The 20,218-nt window shown below is 46.3% G+C and overlaps 1 protein-coding gene across 3 annotated transcripts in view; it reads left to right on the forward strand.

The window, feature by feature from the left end:
• The window catches only part of LOC144153038 (cytochrome P450 302a1, mitochondrial-like), a 99,189-nt gene extending 88,001 nt beyond the window's left edge, over positions 1-11,188 (forward strand). For all 3 annotated transcript variants that reach the window (XM_077684672.1, XM_077684670.1, XM_077684671.1), the window contains 3 exons: positions 2,297-2,375; positions 7,729-7,938; positions 9,316-11,188. In XM_077684672.1, the coding sequence (XP_077540798.1) occupies positions 2,297-2,375; positions 7,729-7,938; positions 9,316-9,429 (403 nt within the window). In that variant the 3' untranslated portion in view covers positions 9,430-11,188. The remainder of the gene's footprint in view (positions 1-2,296; positions 2,376-7,728; positions 7,939-9,315) is intronic.
• The last annotated feature ends 9,030 nt before the right edge of the window (positions 11,189-20,218 follow it).

Genomic DNA, 20,218 nt, shown 5'->3' on the forward strand with positions numbered 1-20,218 from the left:
TTCGGTCATTTATAGTGCGCCTGCCTCCCTGCAATGTTTTGTGCCGGTGTACGACAGAACACTTTCGCCCAAAAGAATACAACTGAAGCAATAGAAATGAAGGTATTCAATTCGCCTGTTGGTATTAACACAGAAGGATATTGTTTAAACGAAGAAGATAGTCTCACATGGTCTCTGCTTGCATGACTATGATTAAATGCACCGAGAACATAGTCGATAGGAAACTGGCACGTGCCGTGGCATGTATTGCAAGACCGGGCAAGAAAGAAGAGTTGTTAGTTTTTCGTGCCCACAGAAAATAGCCCCCCAGCTACAAACTGGTAAAAAGTTATCTTTAGCAAAATACAATGAATGAGGAGACCAATTCATTGGACAAATACGCGGAGGAAAGAAATGCACATACAAAGCGTCAACTCCGACGCATAGGTGTAAAATAGAACGAGCTTTCCGATCACCTAGCAACAGAAATGATCGAAGTCTGTACACAGACAAGTCGCGATTTATGTCTCCAGCGTTATTTTTTCCTTTCCGTGATAAAGCCAAAGAATAAAGGCGGGGTTGGTTTTGTACAAACTTGTTTGGATTCGTTCTATCAGAGAAAAAAAAAAAAACAATTGATTATGTACAAACGTTTTAGGCTTAGTTCTACCAGGTATTTTCATTTTTTTATTTGGAGACTGTCTAGCATTACAAAAAATAAAGTATTCAAAACAAAAACACATTTTAAACTGAGCTATTGTACTGTAGGGCTTCAGGAAAAAGGTTATGAATTGATCTCTTTTCGCTTACTGGAGGAGGAGGTGAACGGGCGCCGCTTGCCGAGGTCTCGCACTGGACGGCCGTCGAGCCGGTGGCGCCATCTGTCGGCCCAGCGGCGTACCCTCGCCTGGCGTGACGGGCATCATTGCCGGACATTGCGAGCCCTTAAACAGCTCCGCTGTTAAAATTTAGAGAGACGCCGAAGAAGTGGGTAGTAGCCTTACTGGCCCATTACCCCGACTGGGTATGGCTATGCAGCTTCTTGCGGGACACTGGCGCATACAATAGCGATAAGTGCTTTCCGCGGGCTAGAGTAAACTAGACTTCTTGTACGCTCTAACACTTCCAGCCACACTTAGCTAATGCGAAGGATGGGGTCAGCTGGTCCGAACATAACGTCACTCTCTTAGACATGTCTACGCGCGTTTTGGTTGCTGTGTTTGACGTCAACTTAGCATGCAGTGTGGTGCCTTTTTGGCCATTTAGGGTGACTGGAGGGCTGCCTTTTTTGCCCAGATAGGCTGTCTGGACGGCATATAGGGTTGCAAATCAGTTTAAGTGGTACTCTATGTGTATAGGCAACAACAACGGACACTAAAAAGATTTTTTGGTAGCCATATCAAATCATGCGGGTGGCATATTAAGCAGAAAACGATCTTTAGTTGCATATTTTGAACGCCGCACTGGCGGCAGTGATTAGTGTAGCGGAATTCCTACAGCCCTTTAACCTTCAATTAGCTTTTCAATGCTCCCCATATTTTCTAATTTTCCCCCAATAAATCTGAATTCAGTGAGCGACCGCTTTTAACGACTGATTATAACAAAAAAAGTTTCCGGGCCGCCGATAACTAACCCATAATGTTTGCCTTGTGGAAATTTCTGTTGAAAAAAAAAAAAATGTCCCGCGTTCCTCGCAAGTAAAAGGCAAAGGTTGGTTAGGTCGGGAAGATTCATGTTAGTAAAATTCATTCATTTATTCATTCAGTAATGAAGATTAATTCATGTTTGTACAACCTGCACCGTGTTGTCATTTTCTTCCCTTGCCTCAGTGTTTTGATCACGAGTACGAGCAGAATTCTCACTAACTGCACGCTGCCTACCCACGTTCATAAATTTCTACAACACATGACATGAGTTATCAGCGCTTTCGCGAGTGTTTGGTAACACAGCATCCTCAAAAGTAGCGAAGTTTCCGTATTATAGACAGCAGCGAGGGTGGAAGTCATGTGTTTTTTTTTTCGCCAGAAATAATACGCTCATTATTCTTGCCTGAGGGGGAGCTTTCCCGTTACACATTTTTTTTTTTGCATTAATACCCCTCAGTTTAAACCAGGAGAAACGTAAGAAATCCAATGGCGCCATCGACAAAGACGATTGCAGCTGAAAGGGCACAAGACATACGCTGTCAGGCTTATGCCCCTACTCCTGCACTCGTCATTCGCGACATCGAATCAACTGGCCCCATTACTTCTACTCTTTGATGACTCTGGCTTTTGTCATACTGATTTTTCTCCTTCTTATTTTGTTTCTACACCAGGTTAAGCCCGATAGCGATTGGAGTCGGCCGCGTCCTCCCGGATGGCATCGTCTTGTCCGGATACAACATTCCAGCAGGGGTAAGTTCATGCATCACTAATCAACGCATGTTAGAAGGAAGCAAAATAGATTACAATTGCTGGAGGCAGCAATGGGTGGTCGATAAAGTGTACACGGACACAAAAACCTAAATGACAAAGGACAACAACACACCTGCAGCGAATTTTCGAAAGGCTCGGGGCCAATATTTCTTTTAGGATTGCTGGATAAACTCAGTTACAATAGCAAAGTAAACATATATCGAGTTGTCATACCCAATACAAGATTTTCATGTAGTTTAAAAGGACCTGTTTCTTTCTTTCATTTTTTTTGCCTGTATTTGTGTGTGTTCCTTTTTGCGGTCGCCTCTTATTGCGCAGTTTATTTTTGCTTTACATTATAGATTTTAATAAGCGCATTATTTCGATGTGAAAGTAAATTATATTAGGTTTTCCTCCCATTCCCGTTCGTGTGCGTTGGATTTTTCTTCGTTTCACTTTTTTTTTTCTACCATTCGAATTCGCCTTGGTGAATATCTTCTAACAGTAGTGAAAGCTTCAATTAAACGCATTCAGCCTATACAAAATAAATGCAGGATTTGGAGGGTAACTGTTTGCCCTAAAGGTTATCCTCAAGGTATTTTGTGGGTCAGTACCGGTTAGTTGGTTTGCTGTAATCTAAATTTTGATGAACATAGTGTGCGCTTGAGGAACCAACTACAGAGCTGGGTAGACAGGGCAGACAGGAATTTCTGCGAGTTCGTAACACGCCCACGAGCAGACAATGTGTTCAATTACAGGGGGTTAGTTTAGGGGGTGTTGGGTTTGTTAATGAACAATTTCCGGTTTGGCGGAAAAGTTCATATAGAGACGTGATTAGTTGAACCTGCTCGGCACCCATTAAATTTTAACATCATAGCGCAACCAGTGACGTCGCCGATCTGCTCGCAATTATTCGCTGTCGTCGGACGCGCCGCTCGACACCACACGTCCACTGAACGTCGCTTGTTACCCGGTTCCTATAATTGGGGTGCAACATAAGAACGACAACGGAAGTTGCTCCTGCGCCTCATCACCACAACCGGCTGTTACTCCGCGCGGTGCACAGCGTGCGTTACTGCCAGGAATTTTTGAACGTGACATGAGTCGTTACCGCAACTTTTGTGACTTAATCTGACCATGAATTATTGCCGCGACGACAAACAAGCTACGCGAGGAAAGCATACGACGCCAGGCATTAAGAGCAAGCTCCTTTCAAAGTGCGAGCGCGCGTTTACGTCATCATCCTGTCGCTTCGGCGGAGTTATACAATGCATGAGCTATTGCCGTTCTTAAATTTTACTGGAGTATAGTATCGACAGCACTCCACGGAGCGTTGCCCGCCTTGTTACTCCATGATGGTTAGTTTGAAACGTACGCTCATCTGTAGATCCGTTATTCCACTTTTTAAAGCGGAAGGATTAGATGACCTATTGATAAAACAAAACAAATCAAAGTCCTGGTTAAAACGCGAAGCTTTCTTCCATGCAACCTGATTCAAAGTCAAAGTCGAAAATTCAAACTTTTTCGACCGTGTCAGAATCAGTGTCTAGAATATGGCACCATGTCGGAATGGCGTAGGTAATCGGATAGACGTCGGCTTCATAACGGGAGACACGCGGGATCGATTCCGATCACGGGAAGCATTTTATTTTGTTGAGGCGCCTGATGTGCATAGGTCGGCGTACTCACTCGTGAGTACACTCATTTGTACTCATTTGTACTCAAACTCACGAGTGAGTACGATGATGAGTGATCACACACCCAGAAAAAAAACAGTGAGTACGATGACGAGTGAGTACAGGGGTAAGTCCACTACTAGTGAGTACAGTACTCATGAGTACACTACTCATGAGTATGAGTACTCATGAATACAGTATTCATGAGTATGAGTACTCATGAGTTTGAGTACTAATGAGTATGAGTACTCATGAGTATGCAGTACTCATGAGTACAATACTCATTAATACTGCTTTTGCGAGTGCTTGCCCTCTTGAGTATATGCACTCCTGAGTACAGTAGTGCAAACAGCAGTGCAAACAAGAAAACGGACGACAAAAGCTGCCACCCGATGACACGCATAAAAACGCAGTTTACGACCACGGCTGTACCGACAACCACCGAGCTCCCCTGAGCCCGACCCGGCCTGAGAACAAGAGGAGACACCAGAAGCAACGCGAGTGCTTACGTTCCGTTTCGCTTTCTCACATGTACTTGCCTTCGCGCAGTAAATCGCCCAACGACAGTGCACCGCGTCAGACGTTTTCTTTCTCTGGCCTGATTTATATGTAACCTGTGTTTTTCTAATCAATTAAACAATTTATTTTTTCTAAGTCTTTCATTCGACCTACGACCTAGCTAACAGTGCAGGTAAGTTGATTATTCGTGAGTAATACAAATTGAGTACTCATGAGTAGTACTCATGAGTACTCATGAGTACAGATTGAGTACTCATGAGTACAGAGTGAGTACGAATACTCGTGAGGACAAATGAGTTTGAGCACAAGTGAGTACGATTACAAATGAGTATTTGATGAGTGAGTACGAGTGATTTTGTGAACAGACGAACTTTTTGAGTCTGAGTTTGATTGAGTACAGCGTGAATGAAAAAAAATGTGATTGAGTTTGAGTGAGTTCTTTCTGTTTTGCCGACCTATGCTGATGTGCATTCGCTTATCATCATAATCGGCGTTTTGAGAAACCTTGCGTGTAAAGTTGGCTTACGTGCAGTGCGTCTGTTTTTCGACGCCATCAGTGAGGCATGAAAGCTTCTCTTACAAAGCCAGAGTTGGAGTTGTAAGCCGGAAAAACAGCCCTAAGGCAACTGCGGAGTGTTTCATAGCCCGAATACCCGTTATAAAAGTAAAGGACCGCGCTGCGGGGCAACGCCCGTGCCTGCGCCGAGCCAGTTGGAAAGCGGAGAGTGGCAGCTGTGGCTGCGGATGTGGTGTTCAACATCAGCGCCCGTCATATCAAACTAGACCCAGCGGCGATTCGCTGGGTCGTGTTTGATATGACGTGCCGCTGTTCATGCGAAAGCATGAACGTCGCCCAGCGGCGCAACAGCCCCAATTCAAAACGAAAAAAAAATTCCCGCGCCTTCCCGCGAGGGGAACACGAGTAAATGCAGAGCATTGGGGGTCGTTAACGCCGCGTAAAGTCGCGTTAGGGTGGGTAGTTGGGTCGTAGTTGCGTTGGTGTTGGTTTGGGGTAGAAAGAGGAGAGTAAAGTCGCGTTAGGGTGGAGCGAGCGTTAACCAAGGAAGGAAGGAGCAACGCAGTGACTGAGGCACGAGCGAGCGCTAGCCGCTTTATATTTGCAGCGCGCGCAGTAGAGGGAGAGCAGTACGGGGGGGGGGAGAGCGCGCATGCGCAAGCAGCGCGCGACCTTCCACGCCCCACCACGCTGCTACCACGCACCTGTTACGCCGAGACCGCGACGGAGCGAACGGACTGACTACGACGCATGCGCGCGCCAGCTGCTGTTGAGAGAGACGAGGGAAGGAGGAGAGGCGCACCTGCTGCGGACGTGGAGCTGTGGACGCCGTCCGACGCAGGAACAGGCGAGGCTAAGAAATGCTCTGCATTTAAAATAAGAGCACTCTGCGACGTTCATGCTTTCGCATTCACAACTCATAAGAAGTGCGTAGGTGCCCGTGAGGTTTTCTTTAAAACAAAGCTTCACTATAATCTCGTCCAGAGGTTTCGCCGTCGTACGCAAGGTGACCTTCATTTGACCGCAGCTGCGACACACTCTTTGCGGCGCATCACGTGACTCGTCAAGCTTGCTTTCAGTGCTCCGCAGAAGACTCCGTTTTCATTCAGTTCTGCTCAACTGAGCGGCGCCGGCTGCGGTTGGAGCGGCCGCTTGGCTGACTGCCCCCGCTGCCTCGCTGCCCCGAAGCTGCTGGCACACGCATGCGCCGCTGGGTCGCCTCGGGCTACGTGAATCGTCTTGCGCCCGGTGAATGAAAGCGAGGCCCGGTCCCCTTCTGTGACCGTTGCACGGGACCGAACTGCTTTGAGCCGTGGTCGGCAAGCGGCGTATGACGACCCGCCGTGTGCCTAACGATGCGCGTTCGCCCAAACCTAATCAGTCATGTCTAGGCCATGGTCTGGGGACAGACGTCATACCTGGCTTAACGATTAGTGTGTACCTAAGTATAATAATTACACAAATTAAAGGTTCACCAAGTGAAACCAACACTTAAACAGGCTAAACCAAGCTTTTGCTTTGCATATCCAAGGTTAGCTGGGCTAAGCCGCAGCCATTTTTTTCCAGGTTCTGCTTGTGACCGAGTGGGCATTCTAGCGTATGCCTAATGTTCGAGGACGTGTACGGGAAAACTTGAATGAATTTCATGATCATAATGGCAAGCGTTGCTGTTAATGTCAGTCTGGTCTGAAGATACTTGTATGTCTTCCGTTTGGGGCGGCAACAGGCCCTCGCTATGATCGGCTGCTGGTATGGATTCAATTTGGCGTGCACTGCAATATCCTTCAAACTCCTGCTTCTCCCGGAGGTGACCCTTGGTTCTTTCGTGAAAGTATTTTTAACAGTTCATTACTAGCAAAGCTCCAGTAACCCGTCCATGGAATATTGTTTATGTCGAATGGGGCGTTGTAAAATTGTTATTACAGACGGTCGCCGAACGCTTTGCCTGTCAAGTACAAAGTCCCTTTCGAGTTTAGATTCTTGCGCGTAGGTAGAACAGACAAGGTGCGCTGACGGGAATACATTTCGCTTATCTTGCGCCCACTAACGACTCTCTCCTTATGAAGAAGACGTTTCCTGAATCTGGCCCACAAGACTCTTGGTAATCATAAGTGAAAGCGATTGATAAACGGTCCCGTACAGCGCAAAGGCGCGAGAATTACGTCCACAAGGATAGGAACCCAAAGTAACCCCCTCCTTCCCTATGAAAAACGACAGTGCTGGTTTTATGGCTTGATTTCTTCTTTGTTTTTGTTTTTGAGGAATAGAACGCTTGCATGCGAAATCAGTGGGAGGCTCCAAGCGAGTAGCAACCCTTTTATCAGGAATGCTACGAGTTTCGGGATAAGTAGTAGTAGTGAAGTCCTTTATTGGGATGGGACGGCCGGTTGGCCAGAGGGGGGAAATAGGAATTGCAGGAAGGCAGGATTAACACTTCTTTGCATCTTCAAGTACCGTGCAGGCAACTTCCAATTGAGGATCTAATTGTCCAGTTTGAGGGACCTAGTGAGCTCTAGGCCCCGGCTCACACTACTCGAGCCAGACCGCTCGCAAAGGAAAATGTGCCTGTGCACGTATACGCTACACTTTAGGGGGCCTGTAAGAGATATACATGTCTTCACGGGCGGTGCCTCTCTCGCAGACGGTGCTGATCATGCACAACCAGGTGGCGTGCCGACAGGCGAGCAGCTACCCGGAGCCGGACGCGTACCGGCCCGAGCGGTGGCTCAAGGAGGAGCGGCCCGACGCCGGCAGGGCGCACCCGTTCACGCTGCTGCCGTTCGGCTACGGGCCCCGGATGTGCATCGGCAAGCGCTTCGCCGAGACCGTCATGTGCCTGCTCGTGGCCAGGGTGAGCTTCTCCACCCTCTGTCGCGGCTGGGAGTACGAATCGAAGTGAGAGGAGTGAAGAATTTCCAAGTACAGTAAACTTTCGCTTTAACGAAGCCATTTCCCGGACCGAATGGTTTCCTTACAGGCGGTACATCGTTAAAACGGTTATGCTTTTCTTATTATGCACTGCTGTGGAGACCAAGAAGAGCTTCGAGTAAAGCGAAGTTTCCAATATAGAAATTTCCTTATGACGAGCGGGTGCTGTATTTTTCTTAGACGATTAAAATGATGTAATTTACCGACCAACTATATAATCCAGTTAAATTACTAATAACTTTCTTTTGTACCGATGGGTTGATACAAAAGTACCTATATTTGTGATTGAGCGATTGATTGATTGAAATGAAAGAGATGAAGTATTAAGAAAATTTTGAATAGAAACACAGTTTAAGGGATGCTCTTTTGCTTACAATGTTTAATAATGGCGATTGAACGGTGAATTTTTCGCAAGTGCTGCGAGCAGAAAAAATGGCCGTTTAAACAAACAAACAAAAAAGAAAGATGAATGGGCAATTTTTATGGCACGGAACCCCAGGGCAAATAGAAGCGATTGAGGTCAGTATCGGTTGGCGAAGGCATCTGCAACTGCTCGATTTCGGTGTTACGACAGCAGGAAGACGTTTGTTAGCTAACTTCTTCCGATACTGTCAAAGATCTACTTTTCGGACCCGAAGAGAACGCTCAAAATGTCTGAGTAATCAAGTAGTTAAACACCCATCCATCCTAAAACTCGATCCCGGGAAAGGAATGACGGTTCCAGAAAAAGCGTTCGACTTTACAAACAGTCTCAAAGATCGGTTCCCGAAAAATAGGTTGGAAACTGTATTTGTTCCGTCGTCACGCGGTGACCACGAGAACCAACAGCTCCTCGACCTTCGTACATCGCACAAGGACAGGAAATCGTTAAGCAGTTACCGTAACTGGCATTTGCGCCGTTGCCTCGTAAAGCTTCGACGGTAAAGTCGCACGCAACGTCGCCTTCACGCCAATCGCACGAAGAAATCTCCTCCTAGCCTCCTCGTATCGGCGAGAAATGAGCTCGTTCAAGTTCCTCGTGTGAGCTGGTACGTATTCTGAATCCTTCCTCCACTTGAGCCTCCAGTGGAGGAGGTCCTTGAAATCGATTTCCCCATGCATAAGCATTGCGGAATCCTCCCCTCAGCCGAGTGTAGGTAGCAAATGGAGTGGAGGAGAGACTCAGAATACGGTCTGACGACTCTCTTGATCAAACAAAACGTGGGCGGAGAGCTCCCGGAAGTAACAAATCGACGTCCAGCAATTGACCTTCGTCGCACCCACGTGCCGTTCGGTCTTCAATCGTTTCCTTCATTTCCAGGTTGTTCGCAACTTCGTCTTGGAGTACAAGCACGAGAAGCTTGATTGCTTCACACGACTCATCAATGTGCCGGACAAGCCGCTCAAGATGACATTCATCGACAGGGACTCGTGAGCCACGTGGGCCCAAAGATGCCGACGCAAGCGCAAGATGACATTCGCCGACAGGCACTCACGAGCCGAAGGAATCAACACGACGACCACCGGGCTAGAGCTACAGTACCGAATACTTGCCGCTGTTTGGACACTCACTGGCCATCCGTTGTAATTGTGGAGGTCACGGGAAGATATTCAAGCTCGTGTGTTTTTGTTCGTGGGTGCTGTTACGCAGCGGGTGGCGGACATGCCAAACAGTGAGCGTTGCCGGAGTGACCCTGTTCGACGAGTGTCATCGAGTGTCACACCAGTGCTCTGCGAGGCTTGAGTGGCGCTGACTGTTAGGTGTTTTGTAGGCGTTCTTAGAATTTCATGATGTTTGGTGCGTGTGGTTACTGCTGTGAAACTACACTCGTCTAAGCGCCAATGTCGAAATCGTTTTTATAAGTCGCTCCCTATCCGGAAGGGTCTGTTTCCCTTTGGTCTTCCAAAGCCTGGCACCAAGGTGGAGGACCGTTTAGTGTCATGCGCTGTCTGCACTCGCGCACTTTATGGTATAGCATGGTTACAAGGTTTTATCGGTATTTTTCATGAACTGACGAAGCTATCGCTTGCGTACGGTCGGACTTGAGTGTGAATTGCAAGGGGTGCTGCAACCAAAAATATCTTCGGTGTGATTCGGTGGCCAATCACATGATATGTGTTAGCGTATGATTTTTTTTATTCTTCGTATATTTACCTGCAAACTTGCTAGGAAGTCAAGGCTGCCGATTGGAACCCATGCAAATGTTGTTTCCAACACTCGCCGAGTTCACACTTGTTTCCGACAGTACGCACGCCGCAGTAGCGACTCTTAAACAGAAATACTATAGTAATAGAAAGTTAATCCATAACTTTAGTTTTAGCTACCAAAGCGACGAGTCGATTTTATATTTGCTGAATCCATAGGTTTAGTTTTAGTAACCAGAGTGACGAGTCGATTTTAATTTACTGAGGCATAAGAACTGTGATGCACCTTCGGCAATATTTAAGCGCTCAGTTAGTTCAAAGTATTTAAGAAAAATACAAGCCTCCTGGAGAGGGCTTGCTAGGTTAAAGAAAGTCCGCAGTTGGCCTGCATTTTATATTGTATTGCATGCCACCTAAGTTGGTTCGGTACAAGTTCAAGTTTTTCAGTGAAGATCATAATGATGATGACATCGATTATGATAAACCCTTTGCTGGGTTCACATGCGCAGATTGCAAGGACTGTGAGTTGTCTGTGTGGCGCTAACAGGCTCAAAGAAGTGGCTAAAGCCTGTTTTCTCCCCTCATCGTGTTGATCGTGTTGCCGAAACGTATTTTAACGGAAGGGGTTCCGTTCCTGCAACTATAGGTTATACGGAAGCGGTTTTTACGGAAATGCGTCCGTTTGTGTCCGGTTTTGTAGCACGGAAAGAGAAAACACGACTAAGTAAACGATAGGACGTTCGTGAAAACTTGAATGTGCTACAGGGTGTACTCTGACTGGAAGAGAACTACACTACACTACACTACACTACACTAGGGAACTACTCTAGCGGTGCGTACATTGCACCTCAGGATATACAGCAACGCGCCATCGTTTGTTCAAGGCATGTAGCACAATGTGAAGAGAGCACGACAGAACGTACAATTTTTTACCGGTCCGTATTGCACGTGTGGCCATCAAGATATATCCTTTTTTTAAAATCGTGGATGCCTGGAGATTTTCAGGCGCTTTTTCAATCTTTCAATAAAAGGCGATATCTTTCTTTTTATTTTCTCTGGTTGTGTTTTGTACAGCACTTAGTACTTCTTGCGAGGCCGCAGGTATTCCACGAAGTGCTGGACCTCTGTGCTAACCAACGAAGAAAAAACCCGAGAACTAACCAAGATATAAAGGGAACACAAATGAAGCATGTATTTCGAGCTTTGCATCACGTTATTATTTTATATGCTGCAGTAAAATAGTGGGAAATCGTGTAGAAAAATGTGGCTACCATTTTTTACAATCACTTGCTGAAACCTCGTATGCATGCTGGCATGAACGAAATAAATCAGGGATCGCGATTACAACATGCATCCTTGGTTTATAGAAAACGTGTAACTTTTAATAACTACGCCAGGTGCATTTTGGCACCGAAAGACGTTCTCTCAGAAAGAAAAATTCCAGGAGTATTATGTATGTATTTATTGTACAAAAGAAAGGAAGGCCCACCAGCAGGCGTAAATTGCCTCGCCTAGGGGCGGACACCGGAACGCCTGCTGGTACAGGGGACGTGGGATAGGGAGGAAAGAGTACATAAAAATAGGAGGATATGGTAGAGGGTTTACATGAATATATAACACGTGGGCAAGAATAAGATGGGACATTGCAGTATTGACAAGATTTTTAATTTCTCTACATAATGTCACGTTATAAGGTTTGTTGTAGGAAAAATATGGGAACCCCATACTAGCAATTCAAGAGGCACCAGCTAACAAACTATAAGGCATCCATACAAGTGCAGATTCATGTTTACGGGCGGTATTGTTTGTCGGCGGCCGTCAATATCAAATGTGTTCATTTACGTCCTAATTTGAGACAGTTGCTTGCGCGTTCTTTTGAAGTTTGCGTTAAAAACTGCAGGTTTGTCACTCTGACATGGCCATCTTTCGAATGCATCAAACTTTCATTTCGGTTTTGTTTGTTCCCTCAAGCTAAGGGACTTTAAAGTAACCGGGATGATATTATCCATATGCATCGGCACAGCAGCGTAGCCAGAAGTATGTTTGGGGTGGGGGGTGTTAAGTGCTGCCGGCAAAAAAAAAAAAAAGCAAAACTAGAAGGAAAAAGAGCCCGAGCGTAAGCACCATTTCATTTTCTTATCTAATTTTCTTATTTTGTTTTTAATATTAATATACCGAAGTGAAGTGGGAAAAAAAAAAAAAAAAAGCCGAAATGCGGAGGGGACTGAGAAGGGAATGCACCGCTCAGAAAATTACGGGGGTGTTCTGACACCGAAACAGCCTCCCTGGCTACGCCCGTGCATCGGCATGACCACAAGGCGAAGCCCATAGAAGCGCAGTGTTACGACAGGCTCCTGTTTATAGACGCCAGTGTTACAAGGCAACCCTACTTCCAATTGTGGAAGTGTCCCGCAAGCGCCCCTCTATTATTATGACTTGTATGACTCGTCAAACCCGAGAAGTGACCGTCGTCGTCAACATAAATCGTGCCAGAATGGCCGTCGCTGGGGCGAGGCCAAAGTCACACGCCGTTCAGAACTTGGTTTGGTTCTCGGGACGGAACGTGAGTAGCGCGCCAGCCACGGAGAGCTTCGATTCTGGAAAAGATGTCCTGTGAAAAGCGGCCAGTCTCTTTGTCTAAGTAATTCGCGCCAAAACAGAAACAAACGAAAGAGAAGAAAGAGGCGCAAACTTGATGTAGCGGTAAAGAAGCGTTTTATAATCCCTACGCTTTCAAATAGCGTTATACCTTCAAAGGCTTTCAAAGCGTTAATCCTTACGCTAAGCCTTCAAAGCGCCTAAGCAAATTGAAGTGAGTGATGATTTTCCTTCATCGCCTACGTATACCCATGCGTAGTCGCGGCCTATTGTGGGCCACTACCACGACCTTAACCCTCCTACTATCCCGCCTTCCCACCCTGTGGGAGATGTGGGAGAAACTAATGACCAGCGGCCAGCCGGGCGTCCAGTAGCTCCTGGCCTCCACAGCGAAGGCTGACCGCCCATCTAAGATTCCTGGAATAGAAAACCACCGCCACTTCAAATAGATCAATAAAGCGTTTCACAACTATACTGTATACAACCACGACGTGCAGTTGTCGTGCTGTGTTTCTTGCCAAGGTTGTGCGGTCACGAGGGCAACGAATACGCTCTCTGTGCAGGTAAGTTGTTAGTTTAGGCTCTGGGCGTCACCATTTGAAGCATGCACGTCTTGTTCGTCGACGTCGCTCAAAAAGAGCGCATGCGAGCTCTGACGGCGTTGTTTTGTTGTTACTGGTAGATCCTCTCAGAGGAGCACGATGCAAACATCTCATCTTCAAAAAACATCTTCGATCTTCGCGGCCTTTTTCAAAGAGTCGCAAAAATGCCTCTGGATCTTCCTATTTTCCTCATATCTATCGGCAGTAAGTTTACCCGAAATCTTCCGAGTGTCCCCTCGAGAGAGCGCGCAGATGTCGTCAGAAACGGAAGTACATAGACAGGCGACATGCTCTCCCTCTTCCGAACAACGCCGGTACTGGACCTTTCGGATGAGAATGTCGATTTTGCTAGGAACTGCGCTCTATACAAAGAACTTCAAAGGAGAGACTCTCCGCATGCCTCTTTGGATGATGTCATTTTCCCTAAGGCCATTGGATCACAAGGAGAGACATTTTGCGCCAGATATTCCGGTTTTTAAGGGACACAAGACTCGGCGACTCCTGGTGATTTCCCGCACATAGCGGCGAAAAGGTGTCGATCAGGAAAGCGATTGCCGGCATACCACGCAAGGCTAGGTTCATCCAGTAATTAACATCATCACCACCGCTCTATATAGGCGCTTCCCAGCTGAACCCCTTGTCGGAAGGTACTTTAAGAGGTCTACATTGGCACAAGACCATGTTATTACGCGAAAGCTGATTCCGAAATGTCATACAGTCAGTTTATTTGTCCATGCGTTCCCACATTTGAAAATTGCGAAACTTATTCCTGCGAAGTGCTGCGTGCCGGAAAACGGCCTTCGCACTCTGACATGCAACTGCGTCAAATTTACGCGGCGGTGTTACTTTTCTTTTCTGCTTATTCTTACACAGAATACCTTCCGCGGAAATATGCGCAGCGGAAATAGCTTTCCTTGCGAGAAAAACTCCGTGTTTTCTTAAGCGGAAGAAAAAAACTCCTTTCCTATCTGCACGCCCACTGCCCCTTATTTAAATAACAGACTCAGCTAAAAGTCTCTTCACGGTAACACGTCCCACCCTCCTTGCTTACTCTCCCACACACACGTAAGGAGAAACCATCTGTTTACTCCTCCAGTGTAGGGTGATTCTTTAAACCGCAGTAATGTGGCAGTCACCTCACGGAAATTAGAAAAGCAAAAGGATGTTCTTTTCCTGATAGAATTCGTAGCGAGCGCTCTTATTACTCGTTTTATTTTTTTCTTTGCTGAGTATTTACTCTGGTACTTATATTGCTCAGTAGAATTTACGAAATTCTTCTTTAAATAGGGAGTGTTTTCTTTTTATCTTTCTCTCTCTCTTTCGTGGTTCACACCACATGAACGTAGTTACTGGCACTGGCAGTGCCAGACAGGGTGAGTGATTCTACTGTGTATTTGAGCTGAAGAAAAGAAAGCAAAAAAATGAAAAGTGGGCGGCCTTTTCTCAGTGCAGAAAGCCGCGATCTGTCACCGCTGTTCGGGCCTGATGGCGACCGCCAGAACGTACGAGGTTTTATTTGTAGTTTTGTGTTCGGTTTTGTATTACGTTTTTTATAGGGCGTTTTTAATTTGTATTTGTTTATTTGTTTGCATTAAAACCAATCCAGCATGGAAGTCAAATTGAAAAAGGTTATCAGCAATAAGGTATTGTTGCGCCTTGAATACCCTTAAGTTTTTCTTTCCTCAAAAGAATGGTATTGTATGAGTAAACCGTGACACCAGTAGTAATACTTTGGAAGTTCTTCCTTGAAAGAGCGTAAAAGAGCGTACTATATATATATATGTATCGACGTAAACGTGTAATCGGCAAAGTTCATCGCATAATCGCTATAATACATCATTAACAGACCAATAGAATGATAGCCAGACAAAACAAAAAGTCTCAATGTTTGGTTCTTGATAGTCAAATTCGGCATAAAAAAAAATCAATTTAACACGAAGTAGCATGCTGCTGGACGAAATGCTGGTAGACGAAAAGCAGAGAGGGGAATATTGCCTAGGACAGTTACCACCAGTAACAGGGAAGAAAAAAAAGTATTTCGGGCCTAATAAGCTTTAGTGCCTGCCCTAATCAGCGCTAGTATTAAACCAAGAGTGTAAAACATGGTTATATTAGTCCTATTTGGTAAGATGACATGTCATCACCACGCTTCAAAGGGGAAACCAATAGCAATCATCATCATCATCAGCAGCAGCAGCAGCAGCAGCAAAATCGCAATTCTGTCTAATCCGGCTCCTCACGCGATTAACTAAACAAAAGAAGACAAGTAGGGGAAAATTCGCGAGCAACTCTACTTGGTGAATGCGGGGGACCAGCGGAGCTGCAGTCCGGCGGCCTCCCGGTAACGACGACAGAAGACATATAAATTCAAAACGGATAACGGCAGCTTGCCTTTACGGCGGGACCGCCACACCGACATGTCGGAGGTAACTCGGCGCGCAAGTGCTTGGAACCCCGACGGGGCCGACGCCTGCCGCAGAGTAGTGAATCTCTGAAAAATCTTTATAACCTACCTGGGAGTCTACTGAGCTTTAAAATGGGACCTATTGATAACTAATTTTTATAGGCTTGTGCGAATAGTGATATTTTAGTTCGAAGCGAATTCGAAGCGAATAGTCCTAGGGGTCGAATACTTTCGAAGCGAATTCAAATAGCTGTCAGGTGTCACTGAGACATTCCGGTAAAAAAGTTCTACAGTAAAATCTCGATCATACGAATATCGCGGGAACGCGAAAAATATTCGCATCATCCGAAATCCGTATCCAACACAGACCAAGAAATTGAGCACTGAAAAAAGTTTTCGTTTAATTCTTTTCTTATTTTCGCATGGAGAAATCCGTGACGTTTTTTTGCTTGTTCTTAACCTCCATGTCGCCGAGCGGTAATTTCTGGACTTTCGTCTATTCACTCGCGGTGCCCAAGCTCACTTCAGGAGCGTTTTTGCACGCGATTCATGCGCGTCGGCGTTGCGCGCGCGATTTTAACGCCCGCCTCGGCGATTCCGCGCTCGCGGTCGCCTGTGCCTCTGTCAGAAAATGACGCGCGTGGCAGTGGGAGGAGCCTGGCGCCAATGGGAAGGCGTGCACCTCAGGGCGGCAGTTTCGAAGCGCTCGAGACAGCTGGCTGGGTCCACAGGAGACGTTTAGGCTTAGCACCCCGGCAGATATTTCATAGGCGCTTTCACTCGCGGCGCGGATGATTTTTTATAGCACCATTTTCGCCCACATTGTTAGCTCGTTTACCGCACAAGAAACTTCGTGTGTGCTTTGAGCGGTATCTTAAGTAGCGGTTAGAAGCGGTGGCTCGACCGCCCCGCACCAGTTCGGTGCCGAAGGTGCCGCCTGGTTGCCGCGGCCGGCCGGCAGCGTGCGGGTGGTTTCGCGGCGGCGTCAGCGCGCCTGTGGAGTCCGCGGCGCGTTTTCGCGAACAGAAAACAACAGCTCGGCCGTTCCTGGAGAAAGAGCCCGTACGTCACCGTCTCTCGCTCGTTCGTCAGTCGGGCGCCTCCGTTCGCGAGAGCCGAAATTTTTCCCATTGTTGCAGTGGGAACAATTTCGTTGTTTGAAACAAGGAAACAGGAGTCTCGACTACCCTGCCGAACATGCGCGAAGGCTGGGACGAAGCGACAACGCATGCGACAACGCTTTGAATATGGCTTAGCTTGTCTTGGCTCCACATGTAGTCAAGATGTAGGACTGATGTCGATGGCACTGCGGCGTGCCTAACGAAACCGAAACTTGAACGAAGTTTTGATATTCGTGCATCCCGAATACTTCGAAATATCGGAAATTTTAAATTCGAGTCGAAGCGAATTCGAATACTGTAATATTCGTTCGAATATTCGAAGCGCCCGAATATTCGCACAAGCCTACTAGTAATTTATTCAAAATGCATATCCATGAGACGTATGCGCATGACGTATAACGTTTTGTATAGAATCAAATGGTTTTGCATCATATTCGAGACCTGAGTTTTTACACAACAAAAATGCACAAAATGCAAGCTATAAAAAGTTTCGCTGTGAAATAAGTTGGCTGGACTTGTTCTTGGGCAACTTGTTTCAAAAATACGTTATGTTGGTGAATGGTGAAAGCATACTTGCTATAAGTGAGAAACTTCTCAAGATTTGTGTAGCTTTTTTTGTAATGGTATACGGTTCACTTGTATCTGAAAACCGCTTAAAAAATTCATGCCAAGCAAACCGACATCTAAGAGAATGTCGAGGTTCTTTAAGATCTGCGTTGGGAAAAAGAAAAAAAAAACAAAAAAAAAACACGGGTGGCCTGTTGTTGGCAGCCCATCAACCTGCACACTGCAAAATGCACTGTAAAATTATTTACACCCTTAAGGATGTGAATCACTGTATATAACTAACACCCTTACACCCTAGCAAAAAGCAAAGGAAGACATCCTTTAAGGGTGTTTTGCCGTTTATAACAACACCTAGCAAAAACACTAGAATATCCCCCCTTTAAAGGGTATTTTATTTTTAATTGCACCCTTCGAAAGGGTGTTTTCGTTTCTTTTATAGGCTGCAAGAGTGTTGGTAATAGGCACTTGAAGAAGGTGTAAATCACTTTAGAGTGTGGTTTACAACCTTAAGGAGAATATTTCTTCTAAATAACACCCTTACACCCCCCCCCCCCGCAAAAAGCTACAAAACACCCTTTCAAAGGGTGTATAGTATAACTAACACCCTTGCACCCTAGCAAGAAAACGAGAAACACCCTTTTACAGGGAGTTTTGTCGTTTATGACGCCCTTTAAAAAGGGTTTTGATCTGCCTTTTTTGCTAGGTGTGTTAGTTATAAGAAAAAAAAAGGTTATAAATATTTTACAGTGTGTCCATTTCATTCCAATTTTAATACGGGCACTGATGGCGAATTCTCTGCTTGTTCCGGGGTTTTATGAACTTCAAAGCCTTAGACAAACCGACAACAGCGCTGGGAAAATTCTCAGAAGTGTTGTCGCCCTTCGAATAAAAAAAATCGTTGTCTCAGATGCAATAAAGCAACTCCCCCCCCCACCCACGCTCGTTATAAACCACGGGAGACTCGCCGCACGGCGAGACGTTTTCGGCACCCGAGCGACAGGCCACGGCATCTTTCCTATTCCAATTCGCTCACGTCGGCATATACGAAAGGAAAGGCAAGAAACCAGAGTCCAATAAGACACGGTGGACTCACTAAGTAATGCCGCCCGTCCTTTTCCTGGGAGGTTCAGAATTATCATTTTATCGCCGCATACATAGAAAGCATCACGTGTTCCGTTGCTGGCTCGACACTGGGGAAAATTGCATCGCGTGGTCAAGCAATTACGTCTCCCTTCTTTGGTGTGCGAGCAGGATCCATACCAGCCTGTCTGAACAGCTTATTATTAGAATGCGGAGTCCTACTGGCTCCTGGGAAGCGGCAGCCACGCTTTGCCGCCGAAACCATCCTTATCTCTTTTTTTTTTCTGAGCTTTCGTTAGGCCTGTCATATCGACGGACACGCGGTTGCGGGTTGCGCAAATCAAATAACGTCGCGACAACGCGAACTGCCTTCCCCGTGAAAACTGAGGTCGCATTGAGCAGGAACGGGAAACCTCGTGCGGAAAGCCATGTTGGTTCCATGTTCGTGTGCTTGCTGTAATTCATTTTCGTGGAATTACTGATAGGCGTCATATGTGTCACGCGTTTACAAAGCTCGCGCGTTGTACTGGGCGTTTATATCACCCGGCGTTTGTACACCCGAAACGCTCGAGCCCGCTCCCGGTGCAACAAAAAGAAACGACGAGGGGCAAAAAATGGCTCGCAATTGCATTTCAACAGTTCCGACGCTAGCATTTATGTGTTTTGGAATGACTTTTTGACTGTAAAAATATTTTTACACTGCTTGAGAAATGCTCCACTGTGATATATAGTCCTTACGTCAGGACCTCCTAGATCACCATGCGCGCGGGTGATCTCGGAGGCCATGCTTCTGTGCGCGAAAAATGCATAAAAAGTTCAACAACTTGTCCACGTGTCAGTACTAGTCTCGGGCAAAAGGACGACTATGAGAGGATGAGGTGTACGTCTATGCTTGCTCGTGCACGAGGAGAAAAGTGTCCGTTACGGTCATAAAGAATCGGTAATTTCGTTGCCGGCGTATGGCGAAGAGTATATGGTCGACCATCACTACACTTACAGTGGGCCGTCAATTACTCTCAGACGTGACAAATATCTTTTAAAATTAAAAATAAAGCCTCTGCATACGCGTTTAACTGCAGGAGCCGTAGGCAATCAGCTTTTCTGAACAACCGATATCGAGAAAGGTCACGGTGTTATAGTGGGGTGGAACGGGCCATTCAGCTCCCGAGAAAATAAATGCGTGAGTGCTGGAGTGGAGGCTTTCGTCTTATTTACAGGGAACCGTGGCACGCGCTACTTTGACGTTCTGATGTACGCTATACAGTGACCGTGGCCTTCTCGAGGAGGACCCATGATTCTAACTAGAGGGAGGTTTCGCTACTATGCTTTTACTGGGGCAATAACTAGTACGGATTCTCGGGCAAGTTGGTGTGACGATTTTGACGAATTCATACTGCAAAGGACGAGAACAAGAAAGAGGACACACAACACAGCGCTGACTTCCAACTAGTTTTATTTCACGTACACGCACATATAAGTATCCACAGCCTACCCGAAATCACTAATACGACCGAAGTGATCAGCGGCGATTATCGGTGCGGTAGACGGAGTAAAGTAAGGAATGTAGGGCTAACCAGTGGATAATCGGAGTACTCAGAGCTGTAGCCGGAACACTGAGCAGGCTAGTCGTACGGATTGATGCGCAACTACTGGGTTAGTGAGAGTAATCGTGTAAATTGTGATTCATCAGAACAAGGGTGGTTCGGG

This window comes from Haemaphysalis longicornis, unplaced genomic scaffold (assembly GCF_048455015.1).
Source record: "Haemaphysalis longicornis isolate Haplotype H1 unplaced genomic scaffold, Haemaphysalis longicornis Haplotype H1 scaffold_9, whole genome shotgun sequence".
Lineage (NCBI taxonomy): Eukaryota > Metazoa > Arthropoda > Arachnida > Ixodida > Ixodidae > Haemaphysalis > Haemaphysalis longicornis.